This window comes from Rattus norvegicus, chromosome 16, assembly GCF_021556685.1.
Source record: "Rattus norvegicus strain SHRSP/BbbUtx chromosome 16, alternate assembly SHRSP_T2T, whole genome shotgun sequence".
Lineage (NCBI taxonomy): Eukaryota > Metazoa > Chordata > Mammalia > Rodentia > Muridae > Rattus > Rattus norvegicus.
The window spans coordinates 39,185,326-39,200,858 of NC_141549.1; the positions used below are offsets into that span (position 1 = coordinate 39,185,326).

General features: G+C 46.0%; 2 protein-coding genes and 3 long non-coding RNA genes across 8 annotated transcripts in view; 3 read left to right on the plus strand and 2 right to left on the minus strand.

Moving 5' to 3' along the window:
• LOC134482495 (uncharacterized) overlaps positions 1-4,803 on the minus strand; it is a 40,885-nt gene extending 36,082 nt beyond the window's left edge. For 2 of the 4 annotated variants that reach the window (XR_015639824.1, XR_015639820.1), the window contains exon 1: positions 4,377-4,635. Coding sequence is in view for 2 of the 4 variants with exons in the window: in XM_087589427.1 (XP_087445553.1) it covers positions 4,377-4,717 (341 nt within the window). In the remaining 2 variants the exon portion in view is untranslated. Of the gene's footprint in view, positions 1-3,827; positions 4,099-4,376 lie in introns of those variants that run through there. The other 2 variants (XM_087589429.1, XM_087589427.1) reach the window with 2 other exon arrangements.
• The window catches only part of Erich1 (glutamate-rich 1), a gene marked incomplete at its 5' end in the record, with an annotated part of 52,793,804 nt that overhangs the window by 8,314,766 nt on the left and 44,463,505 nt on the right, over positions 1-15,533 (plus strand).
• On the plus strand, positions 4,090-4,953 carry LOC148000529 (uncharacterized). The gene is made up of 2 exons (XR_015639835.1): positions 4,090-4,287; positions 4,490-4,953. It is a non-coding gene; the product is annotated as an uncharacterized LOC148000529 (long non-coding RNA).
• On the minus strand, positions 10,985-13,414 carry LOC148000530 (uncharacterized). Of its 2 annotated transcripts, XR_015639837.1 has the most exons (3): positions 13,251-13,414; positions 12,914-13,094; positions 10,985-11,378 (listed from the first exon to the last, which is right to left on the minus strand). It is a non-coding gene; the product is annotated as an uncharacterized LOC148000530 (long non-coding RNA). The 2 variants fall into 2 exon arrangements; XR_015639838.1 differs by lacking the exon at positions 13,251-13,414 and having other exon boundaries at positions 10,985-11,332; positions 12,914-13,002.
• LOC103693946 (uncharacterized) lies at positions 12,669-13,790 on the plus strand. The gene is made up of 2 exons (XR_015639836.1): positions 12,669-13,036; positions 13,451-13,790. It is a non-coding gene; the product is annotated as an uncharacterized LOC103693946 (long non-coding RNA).

Genomic DNA, 15,533 nt, shown 5'->3' on the forward strand with positions numbered 1-15,533 from the left:
TAACCTAACCTAACCTAACCTAAAATAAAAAAAAAATTCCAGAATATAAGTAAAGAAATTGGCTTCTACGAAGCTTCTGGAGAAAAGTGAGAGTATGCTACGGGAACTCCGGGCAAAACTCTGCACGCTTTCAAATACGTTGGGCAGTTTTCTCTTCATGGTTTCTTGCGCTCCTTTAAATTTCCCTTTTGGTGGTCTTGGTTTTTTGTTTCCAGAGAGTTGGAGTGCCCGTGGGAAGGCAATTTGAGAGAAGGGAAGATAGAGTTTAATTTAAATTAGCATCTTCCAGTTTCAGGGCTTTGAATCTTCGGCCTATGCCGTCACCACTGCCAGGAAGCAGCAGAACCCATCACAGATGAGAACCTTCCTGATCTTCATTTCCCACCTGCCTGCCAGTCATCCTTAACGTCACTGCTGAGCTAGAGAATCGGTATTTGTGAGTTGCGGAAAATAAGTCACCATATTCTCTCTTCCCACCATCGAAACTATAAAATGAATTAATATACTCTTGTGTGATTAAAAAGTACCATTAAATAAGCACTCAGCCCTCTCCAGGTTTGGCTCACTGCTACGGGAATAACTAGGGCCTAAGAGGTTTAGTTGAAAATTTAGGAAGTGCGTGCATGCGAGCTGCGAGCGTGAGCTGGACACACACACACACACACACACACACACAAACACACACGCACGCACATGCACACACACGTGCACACGCACACACACCATTTATACACAAAAGGAAAGAGGTGGCTTAAATCAGATGGCTATAGCTTCAGGGACTGTTCATGTCTGACCTAACAGACTATGAGAATAAGGTTCCTCTCCCCTCTCCTCAGTCCCTTGTCTGCTCTCCAACTTTGCCTTCTCCTTTTTGGGGGTTCTTCCTCAACAGCTGCATCAGGAATATGAAGAACAGGAGTGGGGCTGGCCATTGTGGTGCATGCATGCTTCAACACACACACACACACACACACACACACACACACACGCACACACACGCACACACACGCACACCAGGCATCCTCATCCACATAACCGACATAGTTATTCCAGAAACCCCAAAGGTGATGGCTGATAGCTAGAGAGTGCAGATATGTACAGGGACCATATCTTTACAGGGATGGAAAAAAAAAAGAGGGAATAGTTTCCTTCAAGAAATTTCAGGTCATACCACCTCTCCCTGAAGGCTTACACTTGCTTTCCTTTCTAGCTTTCAAAGTTCTGTGTCTGTCTCCCTATTCTCCACAGACTCATTAAACCAAGGCCCTAAAGCACTATCTGCACAGATCCCCTCTCTAGATAAGAAAGATGTCTGCCAGTGTTGAAGCAACTACTGCATAAGGCTGGCAAGTAAAACTGCAGACACACACACACACACACACACACACACACACACACACACTGGGAAGAGCACCTCACACTCTGCTCTCCCCTAGTTTGGAGTAGATAACCCCTTCTGGCCCTGAAAAGAGAAAAAAATATTGAGGTTTGTATATCAGAGCCAAGTTAATTGCCTTATGGGTTTCTCCAGTTTTGAGCTTCCAGGCTGAAGAGGGAGCTTTGGACTCAGTTTAAAAGTCAGGAGCAGAAATTCAAGTCCAAGTTGTTTCTATCAACTCCAATGAAATGGTGAGGAGATACAAAGTAACTCTTTGGGGAGCCATAAGACTCTGGGTTCCTCTCATGATGAGAGATATGAGTAAATGACTCTGCCATTAGCTTTAGGGTCAGCATGTGGGAACTAGAATTTAAAATGTGTCACAAAAATCTTCAAGTGCTTAGGACAGGATTTCCATCTCTCTAGGAGTGTGCGGAAGATGCTCATGGAAGGTATTTCAAGTCCTCCATGTGACCAGGAGATCTAGCCCAGCCTACAATACTCTGAAAGCCATCCTGTCCTAGGAATCTGGGAGTTTATTTGGGTGCACATACTCTAGTTAGGCCTGTTCTCTTTATACTGCCACCATGTCCTTTTGGGCATAAAGCATTTAGAAATGTCCTCCCTGTAGCTTGTGAAGATTAAACAACATGAGCCTGTAAAATGTTTGGCACTTAATAGGCACTCATTAAAAGTTAGTTCCTTCCCTCTATGTTCTGAAGGTCGGGGTGGGCAGGTTTTATTACTCTTCCAAATGGAAGAACTGAGGTGGGGTTGTGGAGGAGTTGTAGAGGAGCATTAACTTCCCTGAAGCCCTTCCACTGACACCCAAAGGCCAGCAGACCTATTAAGGTGGCAGACTGAGTAGTTTCCTGAGAAGACGAGGACTAGTACAGAGGTGTATAATGTTCCATCCCAGGTCTATAGGCACCATAGGTGGTCTCTCGGATGCTATAGATGATCTAAATACCTTCATTCTTCACCCATCCCCGAGTTTCTAGAGTGGCCTCACTCTTTCTCCAGCCTCCATGGCTATAGCAGATAGGGACCAGGAAAAGGGGTGGAGGACACTGCATTCTGCCCCCTTAGAGTCCCTTAGTGTCCACTGTGCTTGGTGCGATGAAGGGAAAGGATGGCCACAAAATATTAATAAGGAGGTTTAGGTTCCACCCCCCCAATAAGGACTGCAGCGTGGCCCTCTTTGTTTATCTATTTATGTATTTATGACTATTGGAGGGAGAATCCAGGGCTTTGCTCATGCCAAAGCCAGCACTGTTCCTTTTTTTTTTTTTAAGTCATCAATCTAATGTCAGCTATTAAGGGAAGCCACACCTGTCCCCCAAACCCTTTCTTCCTATGGCTGGGCATTCCTACCCCTTTAAAAAGACTTTCACTAGACCTGTGTGCCCAGCCCTTTATTAAGCTGGGGCAGGGTGGTCAGTCTGAGGAGGGGAGAAGAAAGCAACGGTCTTCAAGACTGCAAGACCGCCCCTCGGGATCTGGAGTGCTGTGGGAGGCCTGGCTGGGTGCATGGAAGTACTTAGCAGGTTCCGTGTCATTATTGCCTGACAGGGTGTGAAAAGTAATATGGATGTGAAATACTGTGGGAAAATGGAGCCTTTCCAAGCAGGCAGGGGTGGGGGGACTCTGGTTGGCCTGAAGGACCCAGAATCCCTAAGCCCCTTTGTGGTGCTCCAGGAGTTGTGAACAGGAAAGCAGAGGAAAGGGGGGAGGTGAGAGGGGGAGAGAAAAGAAGTGCGCGCTATGAGCGCTCTGGTGGCAGATGGGGACCCATGTGACAGCTGGGGGTAAAGCCCTGCTTCCTCTACTCCTCAGCTGCATCTTATGTATGAATGTGTACAAAAGATGAAAACAATATTTTATCCTAAAAAAAAAAAAAAGCTCTCAATCCAGCAAGGGCCCGGAAAGAAAAGTATCTGGGGTCTTTCTCATACTTTTTCATGTGGAGATGAAAGCTGAATGCGAGCCCCTAAGCTTATGGAAAAGTTCCAAATCAACCCTAGAGCTAGAGCACCCAAACCTGACTGCGGAGGCGGTGCCCTGTAGACAAAAGGCTCCCCCAAATTTTGACAATAATACCTCTGCTTCCAACACACTTAGAGAAGTTCTGATTTTCCGACCTTGGGTCTCAGCAAATCCTACCTCAGGCAACAGAGGGAGCCAGACCTCCCACCTTCTCAACAATCCTCGAGAGGTGTGACTCCCTCCCTCCTCTCCACCTCTGTCTTGGGGGATGGGGGAATAAAGACACAACACCTTCCTCCCCACCTCACCCCTATCCCCGTGCAGAAGAGCACATAGGTGCAATGCGAGATTATTCTCAACCCTTTCACATCCCTGGGCATTCCTGCCGCTTGTGCTCAAGAGTCTGGAGGCAACTCCTCCACGTTCAGTCGAGGAAGCGAGGGAAGAGAACGCCACCCCAAGAGACAGATGCAGGCACTTTTGTTCCCCCAGCGGGCTTGTTTTCCCCAGTTTGAAGACCTTTTTACAAGCACAGGACTTCAGGCTGCATCACCGCAGCCAGGCCAGGATACAGGTGCTTGCGAATGGTACAGCTGGTACCAGGTTTCAAAACAGACCCCATAGCATATCGTTCTGTCTTAACAAGTATTCAGTAACTATTCAAAGCGCAAGCCCTGCAGTCACTGGCTTTCTCATGCAAATAACTCCACGTTCCTGGGAACAGCAAACGGAAGCTGTAGGAGACAAACAGGGAGGGATGCACAAGGAGAATCAGAATCAGAACCGAATGGAACGCTTGAGTAGGCCAAAAACCGGCTGCGTCCTGCTGACCTCCAACTTCCATCCCGAAGCTCCGAAGTCAAGGGATCGGCAGCACCCATGGTCCCGCGCAAAAGAGTCCCCTGGGAGAGCCGAGGCCGCAGGTCTGGGGCTCGCAGCTTCTTCCCCAGACGCCGACGCAGGGCCCAGTCCCCTTCCCTCCTTCCTCCCCTTCCCTCCGGGGTGAGCTCACTTCCTCCGGCGTCGCTCCATCCCCCTCGCCTGCATCCCGCTCCGGCCTCCAGATGCTGCCCAGTGGGTACTGACTCCCGGCCGGGCCTTCACTCTTCTCCTTTCTCCCCCTAGGGGCTTGTTGGACCCACGCCTCGGAGCCGGGTGGAATTCCTCCGGGAAAGGAGCGGAAATAGAAAGTCCAGAACCCAGAGGAGGCGGCTTCTCGCAGCCCCCGGCTGAAGGCCAGGCCTGTGTTCTTCCCGATGCCCATTTGACTCTGGGCCAGGGCCTGAGGCTCTTTCCCCTTTTTTCTTCCTTTCTTCCCCGCCCCCTTTCGCCCTCTTTCTCTCTTCGGTTCATTCGTGTTTTTGAAAATCATATGTAAGAGCATTAAGAAGAAAACAATTTCGCGTTTGAAAGTCGGCAGCAGCAGAGCGGGGTATTACAAATAGGATGGGGTTTAATTAGCTGGTAATACTCCTCTCATGCCCTATAATTAAACAGAGATTCGAGTGGCGCTTCAGGGCCCACAAGTGATTATTACAAGCATATTTTACGTTTACATTAAAACTCTGTCCCCGGAGTGTAGTACGGGATCTGACTCCATTGATTCGTATTTTAAAACTGAGCACGCCGGGTCAGAGTGCCGCTTTTCGGTAATGGAAGGCTGGTGTGTGCACACTGTTTGATTTCCATGGTTGCTTTTGATTCTTTTATCCTCCCTGTCTTGTTGATTCTGAGTGTCCCTTGCCCCAAAAATGCCCGAGCACCCACAGTCTCCGTCCCTACTGAGACCCACGGTGCCCGCGGGGTGGGCGCTATTTGTACAAAACAAGAGCAACTTGGGAAGGGACCTCCTCACTGTGTACAAAGGCATCCCCAGTACAAACTCAGAAACCTCAGTTCACACCTGAACAACCTCCAGCGCTCTCCTCTTTGCCGTTTCATCTGCTCACATTTCTTACAGGTTTCTTATTAATCCATTTTAGGCCCCTAGCAGACCTACAGCCTCTCTGCAGCCTAAGGGCAGGGCCAACAGATCCGTATCTAGCTGGCTTAGACTGGCAGTCCTCTGGACCCATATTCCCAAGCCCACTTCAGCGACTTCAGGCTTTAAAGGAAACCAATACTTGTGCTGTCACCAGATCCACCATCTTTGAATTAGAACTGCTTTCTTCTTAGAAACACTATTTTCTTAGCTCCAGGAGAGACTGGTCCAGTTTCCCTAGGCTGGCTCCGTAAAATATTAGCCAGCATGAAATATCTGATGGCTCAGCGGTTAAAAGCACTGACTGCTCTTCCAGAGGTACTGAGTTCAATTCCCAGCAACAACATGGTGGCTCACAATCTTCTGTAATGGGATCTGGGTGTGTCTGTAGACAGCTACGGTGCACTAATATAAATAAAATAAATAAATAAAATTTAAAAAAAAGAAAAAGAAAAAGCAACAGGTTCCAACAGCTGTCTTGGAACAGAATAAAAGATGAGACATTCAGGAACCAGTGGAGATAGGACTGCTCAATCATCTGACCCCCATGAGCATTTCCTATCTTCCCTCTTAACTCTCTATTCTGTCTCCCCTTAAAACAGTTCCCACTGAAACATCCTCTTTATTTATCTTTAATAAACAAGAGCTTCCTGGAAATAACTACCCACAGAAGGAAGATGAACCCAACTGCTCTCCTCTCCACTAATAAATGAGACTTGCTGGTCTAGAACTAGGAGCGTCTTCAAAGCCATCCTGTGGATAAATGTGGTGAGATGAGATGAAATCTGCAAGTTCACACCTATTGCTGATCTTAACTCTTTTCTTCTGTAGTCGCGTATACATATGCATGCAGATGCACATTTTCAGAAATGTACAATATACCCCTGTGAAAATATAACATTTGTAACAGTCTGTGCCGAGATGCAGAAGAGGAGAACATTTTAAAATTCTGAGAGCATCCTCTGGTTGGTCCTTGAAGACCAGACCTCCCTTCTGGGAGTAGAAAGAAAGAGACCTCCAGGGTGGAAAGCCTGAAGGGGGTGGGTGAGTAAGTAAGTCTCCTAAACACAGCCTTCATCCAGGTCTATTCACAGTCACATGATTCATTAGAATCCTTAATCCTCACGAGAACACAAGCATCAGACCCCCTGACCCTGCCAGTGAAACCTCATAAAACTGGCCAAGATGCTGGCCAACAAACGTACACGTTAATTGGAGTGACATGGGTCTTTGGCTTCTAGTCTGATGAACAGCTTTGGGACTGCAGGGGGCAGAAAGTTTGGGGTCCCTTTCACCACCAAATGCCCTTTGGTCCCACCAAGGCATCAGTTGAACATAATACTTGATCTGAAAACCAGTCCACTTTACTAGACAGCTTTCCCTCCGCAACTAAGGCAAAACTCTGTCCCTGGGTCTCTAAGAGCAGCAGGCAAAAACCTAAAAAAGGAAACAAAAACCTTTGTTGTTATTACTAATTCCGGTTCTATTGTTATGCAGGGTTGGGGGACAGTTCAAAGTGAAAACAGACACATTCTCGTTACTAGTAAGTGTGTAGCATTTAATAAATGTGTGTACTTAGCAGCCCCACCCCACCCCGACGACTATAGTCTTCTCAGGGGCTGGCACTGCATCCAACAACATTACATCAACTCGACGTATAAAGAGAGTATGGCCTGATGCAGAACGGAGTGAGCCGGAGTCAACTTCACTACTCTCCTGCTGCAGAACTGGAAGTCAAACCACATTCAGAAAGCAGAACCACTTCATCTCTTGCAATGTTTCCTACATGTGACATGCTTTTTTCTCTTAAAAATGTGTCTCCATCTGCATCTTTCAGATAGACAACAGTGAAGACATTGTCTTTGCATGTTGTGCGTATGGGGCTCTATGTCTCAGGGGGTCAAACCCAGGGCCACAGGCACACTGGGCAAGGGCTTCACCATCCTCCCACTGATCCAACTCTTCAACTTCTGTTGAATTGTACATAACAGAACATGGTTCTTACATTGCAGAATCTATCTCGATGATTTTATAGTGAATGTGTATCATCTAATCCTTTGCCTATCCATTTATAACCTGTGCAAATTAACTGCAGATGAGAACACTGTAAAAACTCTCTCAGAGTAAGAGAAAGTGTATTCATGACTTATTCGACGCGTAGCAATTTAGTTGTTTCCAATTTGGAGGGATGAAGGGATAGATGGTTGAGAAAGGGAATATTTAGCTTGTGCAAGGCCTGAGACTTAATCCTAAGCACCCAGAACAACACAAAAACAAAATCCACTTGAGTTGGAGAGAGGGCCACCCCAAATAACAAAAGGCACTTCCACAACTTGAGAACGGTATTTGACAATCTCTGTCTTTCTAGTTGTGTCTTTCACTCCCTTTCTTTGTTGTTTAGCACCATCAACAAAGACAGTCCAGTATGGAGTGTGGTCATGTGTTCTGTGTCGTAAAATTTAAATCTCAATCCAGATATGTCTTATACCACGACTAGACTTCATTTTCTGTGAGCCTCTTCCAAGCCTCCATAGATCTCCATCCCTATCTTTCAATGCTAGAACCCGTAGAAATGATACTGTAGAAATGATACTCTTCTTGGCTTCTCCATGCATTAGAAAGCTTAGAGAAGATTTGTAAGCAATGAGCAACAGTGGAAAAAAATAGCTGGAATGAATTTCTGCCTGTATAATGTGTATATGTTTGTGACTCACAAGAACATCATGCCTTTTCATTAAGAATATATCTCATGGGGTTAAGATTGTGCAGGCATGTAATCCCAGCACTTGGGAGATAGACATACGAGGAATACAAATTTATTTCAGAGTCAATCTGGATTACTGAGGCAGATCCTATCTTTACAAACAAATAAAACCAAGTAAGAAAATCTTACTGGGACATACAATAGCATGTTTAGCGTCTATTGTATACTGAAGAACTAGTTGCTCTCAGAATAGAATCTAAGATCTAAAAAGACATAATACACATTTTGTTTTGTTTAATGGGTTCTAAATTGCATATCTGACCAGGAAAGTGCTACTTTTATGAGAAGAAAAACATTTTAGATGAGATGAAAATGCATGATCTCTGATCTCCCCAGTTAGTTTAAAGCCACTTGCAGCTCCTGTTAAGATATTGGAAGGGTAGACTTGAAGGATTGAGAGTATTTAGTGCCACAAGGAAAGACTAAGCTACAACATAACTGAAAAAACAGTGTGTGACAGACGTTTTATAATGAAAAAAATTTTCTTTGGAAGAAGAGCCTTACCTAACCAACACCCAGTTATACATGTGAGAGTCCTCTGAGAGGGCTGTACATTTTGCTTCTTTGCCAAAATTCTAAAGGGGTAAAAGTTGGGCAACTACTTAGGAAGGAAAACATTGCTTTAATCTCAATCTCTCTCTCTCTCTCTCTCTCTCTCTCTCTCTCTCTCTCTCTGTGTGTGTGTGTGTGTGTGTGTTGTTTTCAGAAATAGACTCTTGCTATACCGTCCTGCCTGGTCTGGTTTGGAACTGGCAACTTTGATGATTCTACTGTACCCACTCTCAGGAGTATTCAGGTTATAAGCTTCTCACCATGCCTGGGTCAAACCTAAATTTTGAAAAAGGAAGAATAAAAACATCAAAACTAAGGGTGAATTTAGAAATCAAAGGAACCAACTAAATGTTTGGGGTCGGATAACCATTCACTTTCATTACCTCCAGGTAATTAAAGAGCGCTTGCATGCCAAAAATATTTTAATTTAGAACTGCTGTGGTCTTCAAGAACGTGCAAATAAACAAATCCACCCCATCAAGGGACACTGGCCCTGCAGTTCACTCTGATGTTTATGTCTCCAAAAGTTTTTCATGTTGTATAGTCCTGGCTAGTAAACAACCTGAACTGTTCTAGAGGCAAAGGTCAAGTTGCAAAATGAAAGGGACTCAAAAAGAACTGGTCGTATTTAAAGATACAGTACGTGGAAAAAACAAACAAACAAACAAACAAACAAACAAACAGGGAATGAACTCTGCTCTGCTCATTTCTGCAAATCAGCAGATCCTGTCCCAGACAGGTTGTCTTTCCCCACAAAACAGGTGCTTCTGTGATAGATCCTATAGAAGGACTCTAGGAAGTATCTCATATAGTGACTTGGAGAAAGTACAAGCCTGAGACCCCAAAAGTAGCAATAGGGGGAAACAGTTGGGGTAGGAAGGAAATGAAAGGGAGTTGAAAGAGCCCTTGGTTTCCCCCAGCTGTTGGAACATATGGTGCCAGGGTTTTTCAAAGATGACAAAGGATAGACAGTTAAACTCCTTTTCCCCCCTGAAGAATGCCTTCCCAACAGATAAAGATAAGTCTTCAGGCTGAAATCTGTCCTCCTCCGGGGAACAAACAGAGGTCACTATTTTTTTTTTTCATAGTTTGGTAAAAATAACAGGGCATTTATGAAAGCAACAGAAGTTAAGGTGTTTGTGCTAAAAATAATCCATCCAGGACCAGGTCAGACCTTGGGTGGGAAAAATATTCCTTCCAGGACCAAGTCAGACCTTGGGTGGGACCATCCGCTCCGGGTCTCCATATTTCATGTTTTATAGACAGTCTTTTTCCTAAAGGATATACTTTCATTAGGCTATAAATGCTCCCTCAGATGAGAGAGGGAGAGGTGTGTGTGTGTGTGTGTGTGTGTGTGTGTGTGTGTGTGTGTGTGTGAGAGAGAGAGAGAGAGAGAGAGAGAGAGAGAGAGAGAGAGAGAGAGAGAGAGAGGGCTCTAGAGGCAGGTGTGATGGTTAGGGAGTGTGTGTGGGTTGAGCAATAGGTAGGTAGCATTCTGGTGCAGGGTGTGCCACTCTTCTACCCTGGCAGAGGCCTCCCTTTCCTAGTTTTCAGGTTCCTCCTCTGAAATTCCCCAAGTTGCTCACGTGTGTGTGTGTGTGTGTGTGTGTGTGTGTGTGTGTGTGTGTGCGCGCGCGCGCGCGCGCGCTCAAATTTGTTAAATTTTAAATGTTTTTAAATTTTATTTTTCTTGGCTATTTTATGTATTTATATTTCAAATGTTATCCCCCCATACAAATTTTTAAATTTTATTAGTTGTGTTCTTACTGTTGGGGACTTTTCAGTTCCAGTTACACATTGGTCCCTGGGTCAGTGAAGTAAAAGACTTCAAAGCTTAAGAAACCTAGCTGGCATCTCCAGAGTTGAGTATTCGTGTCTCCTCCTCCTTTGTTTCAGCCTGAAGAAGAACGAGAGACACTCATGCAGTCTCCTTGGCCATTGCTAGCTTCTTCCTGCACCTTCTCAAAGTGAGTTGGACTTCGCTACTACCAGCTTCCAATGGAGGCCTCTGTGAGAACGGTTAACTCCCCTCTTCTTCGCACTCACAAGTCGGAAGCAGTTTAAAAATTATTGTAAAACATCGCCTAGATGATATGTAGTCTTGGCCAGATTAGCAATCATATCCGATGTTTAAAACACACCCTGAATTGTGGTCCTGTTTCATTAGGGAACTGCACCCAAAGGAGAAGAATTGGAGCAATAATTACTTCCTTCTTGGAAAAAAATGTTTCTAAAGAAAGCATTGGAATCAAGGACGAGTTAGGTAATGTATATTAAAAAGGCAAGCAAGTCGCTGTCGTTGAAACCCAATCACAGTTCGTAGTTCAAGGCAAACTGCTTTTAATTGACATGGTGTATATTCGCCTGCTCGTCTCAGGGCTGCCCTGGCAGGGACGCCCCAAGAGTATTTATTTCTAGGGTGGAAACAAAACAACCACCCCCGTCTACCGCGTTAAGAGAGCGCTCCAAGATGGACTGCCGGAGAAAGGCTTTTTGACCCGGGTGGAAATTAGTCATATTGACAGACGCGCAGGAAAGGTAAATTACCCGGCGCGCTGACGTTACGCAGAAGCGCTCCGGGATCCGACTGCGGCGCAGCGCGGAGGGGGCTGGCTAGAGGCTCCCAGTTCTTTGCCCCAGATTTCCATCAAGACTGTTAGCTTCTCCGGACCTGGGGTTTCAATGAGAAGGCGACCAAGCAAGCCCTAATAAGATGTCTGACAGGGAAAAGATAAAAAATAATAAAGCAAACACAAAGTGAGAAACGATTTACCCTTTTTGAGCTGGGGCGTGAGCAAAGTACAGGACCAAGAGAAAAGGCTAGTAAAGTCTGCAGAGGGAAGAAAGGGGGAGGAGGCAAGAACTTTGAAGCTGGAGAGCCTAGAGCCTAGGCCGCCACTTGGGAGGTCCCGGCCTCAGTCTGGCCAGGCCAACCGTACCCCCGGGAGGATCGGGAGGATCGGAGCTAGGGCGGGTCACAATTACACCTCGGCTCCAGGCGAGGGTTTAAAACCAAGTGGTGGGGACTGAAGTCTGGATGCAAGGCCCCCGCGGTCATCAGAGGGGTGGGGGCAGGCCCGTGCACAGGAACCTTTTACAAGACATGTGGGTACAAGAAAACAAAATCAAAATAAACTACTTTCATCCATCATGGCCAATGAAAATAAAAGCTGTCTTGTAGAGGAGGTGAGGGGTCGTTTTGAAATTCAGCGTGTTTTGTTTTTCTATAAAGAGTTTTTCGATTTTCCACCCGACAATTGAGGCTGGAATTGTCAGGGGAGGGGAGAAAGGACTCTTACATGGGCAGAGGTGGGTGGGGTTGGGTTCATAGGTTTACCCAAGTATGCGCAACCATACTTCTTAGTGCCTCAGATGGCAGCAACATAGGTCTGTCTAATGGTCCCATCTCATTTCTTTCCAAAAATTAGACTCCAGAAAGGGAAGATTGGAAGGCATTAAAAGTGTGGCATCTAGATTTGACCAAAGGGTCTACTCCAAGGATAGTCATTGTGGCCACTCTAGTCAGGAGGAGCAGCGTTCTCCTCATGGCTGTAGGGTTGGGGCCTCCCCACCTATTTCCGTACATGGTTCCTAGGCTTAAAGGAAGGAGAGAATCAATTGCTTGGGCTTTGCTGTCAGGTTGTCCGGGTGAAGAAGGAGATGACCTTTCACAGGCAGTGTCCCCACCCTGTAGAGGTGGCCAGTGGCTTGTCTGGACATTGCGTGGTGTTTTATTTTTAGTTTTCCAAACGCTCCTGACAGACTCTTATCCAGAAAGTTTGTGGGAGAAGCATGGGGGTGGGGTGGGGTGGTACTAGGGTGTTTAAAAGGACATACTGGGGTGTTTAAAGGAAAATAGAACAAAATGCGCGCTTTAGATTCCTCTCCGGGTTTTCTGATGTTTGGTCTAAAAAAACCGCGCCAAGATTCACTTTTAAGAAAACCTTGGAGGAAGGGTGGGTGGGGCCTAGAAACCGCTCTCTGCTGAGCTCAGAATCTGGTGCCTCAACTTTTCTTTCCCTTCTCTTCGGCCACTGCCCCTAGTCCAGAGCTGGCCAGAGTACCTCTTCCAGAGAAGTTCCAAAGGATAGAGTAAGGGAGGAATCTCTGTTGCTTCCGCAGAGCAAAGGTTTAGGACATTTCTGAAATTACTTTTAAAGAACAGTTTACACTAAGTCCATATTTCTACAGCACGATTTGCTGTGGGAGTGTTGTGTAGAAACTTTGGCTTCCACCCGTCGTCCCCTCTCACCTTGAGTCCAGTCTCACCTCGCGGATCGCTGCTCGAATCCCTGCAAAGTACTCTCTTCCTCTTCCTGAGGGTGCTTGGCTTCGGCAAACTCTCACCCATCTTCAACGGACACCGACCTTCGCGGTAAGACCCAGCCTCCCTTCCTAGGACTTCGGACTGCTTCTCCAAAGAGTTAAGCTGGCTGGAGCCGGGACAGGCGCCTTCTGTTTCTTCCTTTATCTCCCACCCTCCCCGCCCCCAGCTTTTCCACTCCAGAGTGTGTGACTCGTGGGGTCCACCTTGACTTACCCTAGCCATCGGCTGCCTCACCCCGCCACACCCCTGTCTCTCTACCTACCCTGCATCTATGGTATGAATGGCCTTCTCGAGTCCAAGATGCACAAAGGAGAGGAAGTGCAGAGAAAAGAGGAAGGGAGGGGGTGGTGGTGGTGGAGATAAACCTAGCATACACACACACACACACACACACACACACACACACACACACACACACACACACTCAAAACCAACTTTGGAGTTGGACTGTTTCTATTTCAGACGACACGACCTGGATGAATGGAGTATCCGGAGAAGGTTTTTGAAGACGTTTAGGAGGAAGGGTGAGTTTTCTGTTGAGAAACTCAATCTGCCATACAGTAGCAGCCCCATCTGGGATCTGTCACTGCTGACAGCACCACAGGGCACTGCCGTGATCTTCTGCACAGCCTGCACTCCCCGAAATACCCTCCTTAATCAAAGGATGTCTGCGCGCCAGCGCTCAGCTGACCGCGCCGAAGCCGAGAGGCCTACGGGTCCACCCATCCCGCCCCCTTCCCAGGCTCACAGCCTCCCCCAACCCCGTCTTTCCAGAGCATTAATTAAAAGCGGAAAAAAGACAGAGGCTGATGTCATTGCTCTCAGATCATAAACGTAAGAGTCATCCTGTGAGAATCCCTGAAAATGACTTTAATGAATAATTTCAGAGACAGTTATGGCTTTGGGTGATTACTGAGCGAGAATATGAAAACCAGATTTTCAAGGGAAGGCGATGGTCAGGCGGTCTGACCGCCACCCCCACCCCCCCCATTAAAACCGCATCAGTTTTTCTTCTTCCTCAACTACTACTACAAACTTAGATTTTTGTTTCCAGGGTTTTTTCTTTAAAACTAAAGCCACAAGCAACACACACACACACACACACACACACACACACACACACACACACACACAGCATTTCTGTTTTATCCCAAAGACAAAAATATCAGTGCCAAGCAACAGTTGCAATCTATCTTAAAAAGAAGGCTCTGGTGAACGGCCATTGGTTCCTGTCTTTTCCGAAAGGGCGGGATTTACTGCCATCTTGGTTTAGAATACTATCTTTTCTGGCCCCTTCTAGGCAATATGCTTACTGAAGTTTGAACACTCTGCCCTTTGAGTAAGCACATTGTTTGTTTTAAGTGAAATTTTGCTGGCTGATCAGCAAGCATCAGGATGACAAATAATAGGCTTCTGCAGGTCTCCATGACTCTTCAGTACCTGCTCACCAATGCCTGAAGGATGGCGCGGTGTTACAACAGGGGATTACATTTTGAAATCATAGTCATAAGAGAAGCATTAAGTTAGTTGGGTCCAATGGGCTGTGCATTAAAAATATTATTTGAAGTTGAGTTTAATGGCATATGCCTGTAATCCCAGTGTTTGGAAGTCAGAGGCAAGGGGATTGTCATGTTTTGAGACTTTGTCCTGATAGAGCATTTTGGGTAAGTCTGTGCTATCTTAGCAAGGTCCTACCAGATGCAAACACACTTTGGAAAACAAAAATTACTCAAGAAAGCAGCTGAGGCATCAGTTGGAGACTAGAATTGTCTACTACTCCATGCTCTTTATTTGAAAGGCTCACCTTCCTGTGGACCTAGCTTCTTTGGTCGTGTATATACATGGGGAATCTCTGGGCACACAATTTGACTCCACCCTCATATAATTTTTACCTGGAACAAGAAAACACTGTAGGTCAGAATCACGTGGGTCTTTGTGGTTTTGATGGTTGAGAAATTTGGTTGTCTGAACCAACCAGATTACAACACTAAGGCAGACCTTGAAGAACCCACCTGGCAACACTCTCAAAACCAGGCTCTGAGGCTTTGCTTCCTTTGCTTCTCAGCCAGGCCAAAGTCCTGATGTCACTAAAGATCAATTCTTCAATCCACACACTAGAGTGTTTCCCTCACATGCAGAGGACAGGAATGAATGGAAATGGGAAACTCAAGGTGACATTTTCCTCTGACTTAGAGAAAACTGCCCCTCCCTAGTCTGGATCACAAGAAGATGTGTGGAGTTTGTTCTGTAGACTTGGTTCAGTCTGTTGTGACGAACTTTTGGGGATTCTCCATTCTCCAGTTTGTTTTTAGATCCTCAGTCCCCTTATGTGGAGTTTGACATTTTATCTGTTCCCTCAAACCAATGCTGTCTTCTTTCCCTCTAAATCCAGTGCAGGCTCTGACTAAACAGGCTGTTTGCCCTCTTGAATTTATGAGAAAATAAATCCCAAGCTGCTACAAGGCATCAATCACTGGCCAAGGTAAACTGAGATATAGCACGATACATTCCATGGCCAATTCTCTTGAAGGCTGTAGACTTTAAT